We start from the raw sequence: 8,038 nt of genomic DNA on the forward strand, positions 1-8,038 counted from the left end.
ACGATAAGAGTTCGATGCTTGTCGAGCATTTTTCTTGCGGCGATCTTGCACAGAGTGTCTCAAAGTGGAATCGAACAATTTTTGTTTATTGTCTCGACTACTTGAAAGAACAAAAGAACCGTCGTTATCTTCTTTGAAGCTAGACGTTGAAGACGATGGCCGTATATAAAAACGAGCGTGTCCTGCAAACCAAACAGCAGCTCTCCACTGTTTAAAAGTAGAGACTGTCAAACAATCCACTTAAAATAGATCGCAATTGAGTGTAGGAATCAGCGGTATATTCGAAAAGTGCTTTGTAAATGCAGGGTAATGGATCGTTTAGACGACGTCTGTTAAACTTCCTGGTTACAGAGAATTATTTTTGTAATTGCGTTAAAAATAACTGGACGACGTTGAAAGATCGATAGAGAGAGAGAGAGAGAGAGAGAGAGAGAGAGAGAGAGAAATCAGTTCACCAACGTTAGAGCGCACACTGTAAAAATGCCAATTGCTTTCTTATGTTCTTTAATTTATGCGAAATTAATTTTGAGACACCCTGTATTTTGTAATGAAAGAACACGATCGATAGCCGTTGTAAAGTTTTGCAACTCGATAACGACGTACATAAATTTAAAAGATGTGTTTCTTATCAGGCGGTTGTCTTAGAGGGCAAATACTGGAAGCGAAAACTTGCTGCGGTTACTGCGGAGTACAAGAAATGGCGTATGTTCTATCGGAACAAAATCCTTGGCTGGACGAACAAGGATGGCACCGAGATGGTATTCCTCAATCCACGAGACACAAATTTTCTACGATTAAATTTGCATGAAACTGAGAATTAAATATAGGCGTATTGCTATTGCATTTGCCTCGATTAATTTTTCAAATTTCAAGCAAATGTATTTTTCAATTAGGTCGAGTTTCAAAACGTAGTTCTGTTTCCCTTAGTTTCCTTATCGTGAAATATACTTTAGCTTGCAAAGATGAAAACGTTAAATACATTTGAATTTTACAAAATTTCTAAGAACCACTGGTATTTCTTATTCATAGTAGAAAATGGCGGTATCGTTTCAGATGGAATCGATGGACGTGTTAGATTGGGGCAATGGATTGGGGATCTCGGGCAACTATGGAGTAGGTACAGGCAGCACACACGGTGGGACCAGTGGGACTCCAGGAGGAGAGAGTATGATGGTTGATGAAGATTACATGGAGCTCATGACTGATACGTTATTTTCGACAATCAGTTCAAATCAACCAATATACTTTCCCGATCCGAGAGAAATTGGTAATTCGCTAAAAAATAAAATTATATAAAAGGAAAATAAGTGCAAGACCGATAAGGATAGCGGAGATGATAAGAGAATAATACGTGTGTCGATAATTAGAGCGTTGTAATAGGAAGAAGGAACGACAAAAGTTGAAAGAAACAACGCGAACAGTCTAGTTGATGTAGATGTATCGAAACAGATGACACGATAAACTTTATTTTATACGGTTGCTTGTAATTGTAGCGCGTGGAGCTAGTCTGGCGGATTTTATACAACCCAGCTTGGGACCGCTCCAGCCAAATTTAGATGATTTTATGGACACTCTTGAACCGTTGCAAGGTATCCGATCAACGTGTAATTCACTATATTGTAGGTATGGACGATAACGAATCAATAATATTCATAAATCGTAATCTTTTAGAATTTTTAAATTCGAAGTTGCCCCCTGTCCCGGAAGAGGACGACATGTTTCGAAATAGTACCTTGAACACGAACTATCCTGATCTCGACTTAATGACGCCTATGAATCAGATAAACGAGCTGAGCCAAGAATCAGCAGCGAAGAACGAGCAAGCTTCACAGCAGCCAGCGTTAGCACAGAACGAACAAGGAGGTACTATACAGAATCTGCAATACACTGCAAAAATATATACTCAACCTCAGCCAGAGCCAACGAATGCGTTCAGGAATAATATGTGAGCATCGATCGTTCATTACTTAGAATGTTTTACAATGAAATTCTATTTTAACTTTTACATGCACGTTATAGAACTCTGAGTGAGAATTATAGTACCATACAACAAAGTTATGAACCCGCTGCAACCAGTCAACCTGTCAGGGAAAAAAGTCGACCAAGTAGAGTTTCTTCGAGGAATAGTCGAGTGATCCAGCAACCTCAACAACAACGGACATCAACGTATCAACGAACAGCGCAACAACAAAATTCAGCGTACCAACAACAACAAGCTTCGCAGCAACAACCTTACGCCATGGAGATCCAATCCGTTCAACTAACACCGGTTCAAAATCAAGTGCAGATGCCAGCGTTGAACGACCAGTCTGCTCATGCGAATCAAATCCCGCCTATCGCTGCTCATGTTCAAAATCTGGTGACGGTACAGCAAACTTTTGGACAAACGAATTCTACAGTGTCGACGCAACACAGGAGCATCAGGCCTCTACCACCGGTCGCGCCGATCTCGTCAAAACCGTACAAAGTCGTTCAACCGCAACAGTGTTATAAGTTTCCCACACTTCCGCAAAACTTTAATGCGCAGCAATGCAAATTCAACACTAATAATTTCAAGGTATTTATTTCACAGATACGACGTGATATGTCTTGTTTCATTGAAACGTGGTGTTCGATTTGAATAATGCATTAACGAGACGGGAGACTGTGATTAGCAATAGAAACAGATTATCGTGATATTTTTCAGACACACCCACCACAACAAGTCGTATCGGTTTCCACGGAGCAACCGTCGCAATCACCGATACTGTTACAGTGCAGACCCTCCGGTTTGGATCTCACCACGCCGACCGTACAACCTACGAAATTGTTACCGCAACCTGCCGCGTCCAATTCGGAGAAAGAGGAAGTTTTTGCCGTACCCAAGGTTCATACACAAGCTACAATAATACCATATGAAATATAAATCAATTTTTTCTATTTCCTTCTATGATACACGAAGCATAGGAAGTTGAAGAAATTTATAATGAAATCACGAAAATGTTTTCTGTTTCAGTATCAGATGAAAGCAAGGAATAGGTCTCGAAGTAGTTCGTCCTTAACCGCATCAAGAATCCATCCGCCACCATTAGTATCAGCGGCGAGCGATCCCGCTCTAAATCTAAATAACAATGTTTTGCTCGCACAGTTACTCACGAATAGTATGTATTTTAAGAAACGTAATCTTTGTACGGCTTTTCTCTATATTTTATAAATCATTTAATGGCGACATGACGCACAAATTATTGAGAAATCGATCACACGGTATTATATATTTTGTCGATAAAGAATATTATGAGAGCTTCAATATCGTTACATAGACACATCTGGTGTACACACAATGAATATGACGGCTGATAATGTAATGCCGACAGTGACCCAAACAACTACTACTATGAAACACATCTTACCTATGTTTCCACCTTCAGCTTCGCCTACGCAGGTAACAACTACCCACCATATTACCACGCCGGTCACTGTCCAAACTATGCAAACATCTACGATCCAAGTGCAACCGCAACAACAGGTATATTTTTTATTGCATCTTATTTCGAAATCAAAAGTTATTTAAATCAGTGTCATTCAAGAAGAGGGTACTCTCTAATATTCATAAAATTGACCCAACGTTTTTACGCTATAATAGCATACGTAGTAGATGAAACTCTTTAGTTTGAACCACGAGGACTTAAATAATAAGTCACATAAAGATATTATATTACGTAACATTAATACCGACGATAATAAATCTTCAGCTTGTATAATATTATATGACGTGTTCAACTGTATGTTGCATATTAGGCAATGCAACAGACTACTTGCAGCCAACAAATGCTATTAAATACAAACACCCAAGCGCATCAGTCACAAAATAGTCCCGGGTCACCAAAGGATAGTTCTAACGCACACAGTCCTCAAGGGTTAAACCTCAGTCCTTTGCACAGTCCGATGAGTATAGGAAGCCCATTGTCACCGAGTAGAGGTTACATAAAAGGTGAATCAGAACGGGGACAATACAAAGAACAAAGACGAGTCGGGCACATTCATGCGGAACAAAAACGTAGATATAATATTAAAAATGGATTTGACATGCTGCACAGTTTGATACCGCAGCTTAATCAAAATCCGAACACGAAGATGAGCAAAGCCGCTATGCTGCAAAAAGGAGCAGATTATATCAGGCAGTTAAGGGCGGAGAGGAATCAGTTGAAGGAGGAGATGGATACTTTAAGACATCAAATCGAGTGCCTTAATACGTCTATTAGGTAATAAGGAAATTAAAAAAGACAACAGTTAACATTATTTCTTTTAAATTGTTATATAAAACTTATATATTGAACACTTTGTTACAGTAATTGTCAATCCATGCTTCCTGCAACGGGTGCTCCAATTTCTAGACACAGAACTAGTAAAATGAAGGAGATGTTCGATGAGTATGTACGCACGCGTACACGGGAGAATTGGAAATTTTGGATCGTATCCTTCTTAAAACACTTTTTATGTTTTTTTTTTCTCTGTTCTCGTTCGTGAACATATGTTATACATTTCCTTAGAAAATGATTAGTTCAGTGTATTGCTTGAGCCTCTAATGATTTCTTTCAATACCTCGGTATCCACCGCGAGTATCGAAGATCTATACAGAAGTACAATATTGTGGGTCGAGCAACATTGCTCACTCGTTGATCTCAGACCAGGTTTGTATCTTTTACGAGAAAACATTAGTAGTGGCATAATAAAGTATTAATATTAATAAGTTACATTTATAAATACACAGAATTATTAGTCATTAATCATTTTTAATTATTAATCATTCCTTGTCTTCGACTGTAGCCGTTCTGAACTCCCTAAGATATCTGTGTACTGCCACTGATATTCTATCAGATCCTGGTCGCCTGCCCGAAGAAGCACTCGCAGCAGTTAATCGTACGGAACGGCGACGATCAACTCAGTGACCAATTATAATATGCGAATAAGTCGCGAAACGTGATTTGCTTAGACCTTCGAAAGAACGTGCGAAAGAAAAGCAGTTACCGTAGCAGTAAGCCAATTTAGGAGAGAAACTTACGTGAAAATTCTTAAGACGATTCTTTTTTACAGTAGTAGACCTTCAGATTTCCTTTTGCAACGATTGCGGTTGAGAATGGAAAGAACTTAAAGTGCAATTTTTCCCTATCCTTCTCAAAATTGTGACCACGAAATTTAATAATTAACTGTTAAAAGAGTATATGAAGATGTACATGAATTTACTCGCAAACATTTAACAAAATATATATTATGATATACAGACTGTTACAAATTTGGAACACGTTGAGATTTGAACATCCTTTTTTTTTATAGCGGTTATCGCAATTGTTCATATGTTCGCATAAAATATTATAAAAAATGAGAAAGGACATTCGTATTTATTAGGTAATTATATTATATGCGTTACGTTTATGTTCACTCAGCATTAAGAAAAGAATTATATATAACTTTACATTTTCATAAATTGCGATAACAAATTTTTGCGATAAATTCCTTTCTTTTTTCTTCTCGATGCTTCATTAAATTCATTGTAATACTTGATCATACATACATGAAAAAAAAGGAAGGAAAAATGTGTAGAGCAAACCATTCCATTATATTTTTACTATGCTTGTTTTTATCTAAATACGTCGTTTATGACAGTGATAAAGAAAAGGAAATCATTATCTTTGGAAATTATTCTCTTTCTTTTTAGATATCGTTTCTTACTATTTTTAAGATAAATATATTCGTAAAACTATATTGCGGACTTAATTATATGTTACACTGTTGGTATATTTTTATAATAGTTGAAATATAAATAACTTTCGTCAAAAAATCGTTTACTTTTAGAAAGTCTTTTGTTAAGATCGACGAATAAAGAATCATTTATAATTAACGTCAAGTAATTAATTACATTTTTTTATGTTACTTGAAAATATATACTTGAGTATACCTAGATGAAATCGGTGCCATGAAATTATAACAAGAGACTGGAGTAAGAAACATAAATTGTTGAAAATATCTGATTAATCTTTTAGCGTGAAAACTGCAGTTTAAAACTAAATATTTTCAAGTTCGATCTTGTATTCTATGATGAATAATACAGCTGTTGATACTTGCATAGTAATACCTTTGAAAGGATAAAAAGTTTATATTGCAGATAATTAAACGCATACGAAGTAAAAAAATGGGTTGCTCACAAATTACAAGATTATTATATACTATTAATGTTATTAAATATGAAGTTTTTAATACGAAATTTCATGTGATAATGTACAAATCATTTATAAAAGAATTGAACCATTAGAGCTTAAGCTATAAAAGACTTCTGCATATTGTAATATTGTTAGCTTTAATATCAATTGTATATAGCAAAATGTTGTAAGCGGTGAACAATCTTTAAGAACTTCTAAGGTTGTTTTAATGATTGTAGAAGTATAAATTTTACATTTTGCAAATACCTGTTCAATTAATTTTTACAATATGCAGTTGTTTTTTATTTAACTTTACATTGTGTATGTATAAGTGATAAATAATATAAAGAAATCAACAAAGGGGGATGTTTTTTGTACAATATGTATCATATAATCTTATAAAAATCCATGTATTGTTATTCTGATGATTACCTTAAAAGAAATTAAATTTTACTTTTTCTCTCTCCTATGAGCTTAACATTAAATATTATTAATTTTTTATTCATGTTTTTTTTATTTCTAACATTTTATTTAAAAAGAAGCATTTTATTATGTAAATTCTTTTCTGGATATTAGTCTGATATCCAGCATTAAGTTTCACTCAAATGTCCATCAAGTGTATTATGTATTAAGGGATTATTACTAAAAACTTAAGTTGGACATTGATTATATAAAAAAATATAGTTCTTTTCAGTGATTGTATTATTCTTGAAATCTTTTAATCATTAAAGAGGGAATCAAAACTTATATTATTGATGCCCACGTGGAACATTCGTCACAAACTAGATACAAGGACATCTTATTGTTCTCAGACAGAGGAAAAAAGCTAGGTGTTTTTTTACATCGCGCAGAATGGTTATTCACACAGTTATTAATACGATATCCTACTTCCTTTACGCTGATACAATTATTCAATGCAAAATCACAAGATATACAGGTTACATTATTTTGTTTTTGTGTTAAATTAGATCTCTGACATATAGGACAAATAACTTCTTTGTCTTGTTCATCTGCAGTGAGAGCTAGTATTTCAATTTCTTCTTGTGTCATTTTTTCATATTCTTGTAATATCCACTGTTCTATAAATAACAGATAAACATTATAATTTGCTATATAGAGTAACGATTAAAGCTATTAATTTCACCTTCTTCACTGAGTATTTCATTTTCTAATTCTTCTTCTTGATTAAGCAATTCATTAAGAAATGATGTATTGTCAAAGAAAGCCGGATCAAGATCTCTAGTTACGAGGTTATTAAATTCTTTACGTACGATTTCAGTCAACGTATCTTGTACATCTCTCGAATTACTTTCCAAACCAAATCTACGTTTATTAAATAATTGTCCACGTTTCTCTCTCATTCTTTCTCGACATCTCTAAAATTAAATTTTATTGCACTGATAAATTTTTGTTGGAATACGACACAATTGACAAAGCATTATATTGGATTACATATGAATTTTATTAATCTTAAATTTACAGAATTACAAATTCGAGAATATCAGATGGCTAACCTCTCGCAACACCTCTTGCAATTTCGGAGAACTGTGTCTAAGTTTATTAGCACTGTTCCTAATTTTTAATTTTATACTCATGGTTGGACTTCGATTCTCCATGTCTTTCTTATATAATTAAATACTATTTTATAGTGAAATTATACGAAAACAGGCAATACAAAACAACACAGAGTAGATTGACGTTTACAAAATCGCTACTACTCTCAATGAAGCATGATAAAAAGTTCATTCGAGTGTTACGCATGCGCAGATGAAAATTCTATTTATGTTTATAACATATTTATGTATACGTTTACATAATTATGTAAACGTTTAATTAATGCGAAAATTATATTACAGAGGAAA

The 8,038-nt window shown here is 34.5% G+C and overlaps 2 protein-coding genes across 16 annotated transcripts in view; one reads left to right on the forward strand and one right to left on the reverse strand.

The window, feature by feature from the left end:
• LOC126864743 (carbohydrate-responsive element-binding protein) overlaps nt 1–6,677 on the forward strand; it is a 25,966-nt gene extending 19,289 nt beyond the window's left edge. For 12 of the 15 annotated variants that reach the window (XM_050616391.1, XM_050616405.1, XM_050616402.1 and 9 more), the window contains 12 exons: nt 633–758; nt 1,033–1,267; nt 1,494–1,589; nt 1,672–1,945; nt 2,020–2,557; nt 2,687–2,866; nt 2,996–3,140; nt 3,300–3,505; nt 3,778–4,241; nt 4,329–4,452; nt 4,541–4,670; nt 4,807–6,677. In XM_050616391.1, the coding sequence (XP_050472348.1) occupies nt 633–758; nt 1,033–1,267; nt 1,494–1,589; nt 1,672–1,945; nt 2,020–2,557; nt 2,687–2,866; nt 2,996–3,140; nt 3,300–3,505; nt 3,778–4,241; nt 4,329–4,452; nt 4,541–4,670; nt 4,807–4,928 (2,640 nt within the window). In that variant the 3' untranslated portion in view covers nt 4,929–6,677. The remainder of the gene's footprint in view (nt 1–632; nt 759–1,032; nt 1,268–1,493; nt 1,590–1,671; nt 1,946–2,019; nt 2,558–2,686; nt 2,867–2,995; nt 3,141–3,299; nt 3,506–3,777; nt 4,242–4,328; nt 4,453–4,540; nt 4,671–4,806) is intronic. The other 3 variants (XM_050616393.1, XM_050616394.1, XM_050616392.1) reach the window with 3 other exon arrangements.
• On the reverse strand, nt 5,013–7,959 carry LOC126864758 (RPA-interacting protein). The gene is made up of 3 exons (XM_050616436.1): nt 7,691–7,959; nt 7,321–7,552; nt 5,013–7,255 (listed from the first exon to the last, which is right to left on the reverse strand). The coding sequence occupies exons 1-3, from the start codon at nt 7,790–7,792 to the stop codon at nt 6,921–6,923; spliced, it is 669 nt and encodes a 222-aa protein (XP_050472393.1). The 5' UTR covers nt 7,793–7,959; the 3' UTR covers nt 5,013–6,920.
• Nucleotides 7,960–8,038: the final 79 nt, after the last annotated feature.

This window comes from Bombus huntii, chromosome 4, assembly GCF_024542735.1.
Source record: "Bombus huntii isolate Logan2020A chromosome 4, iyBomHunt1.1, whole genome shotgun sequence".
Lineage (NCBI taxonomy): Eukaryota > Metazoa > Arthropoda > Insecta > Hymenoptera > Apidae > Bombus > Bombus huntii.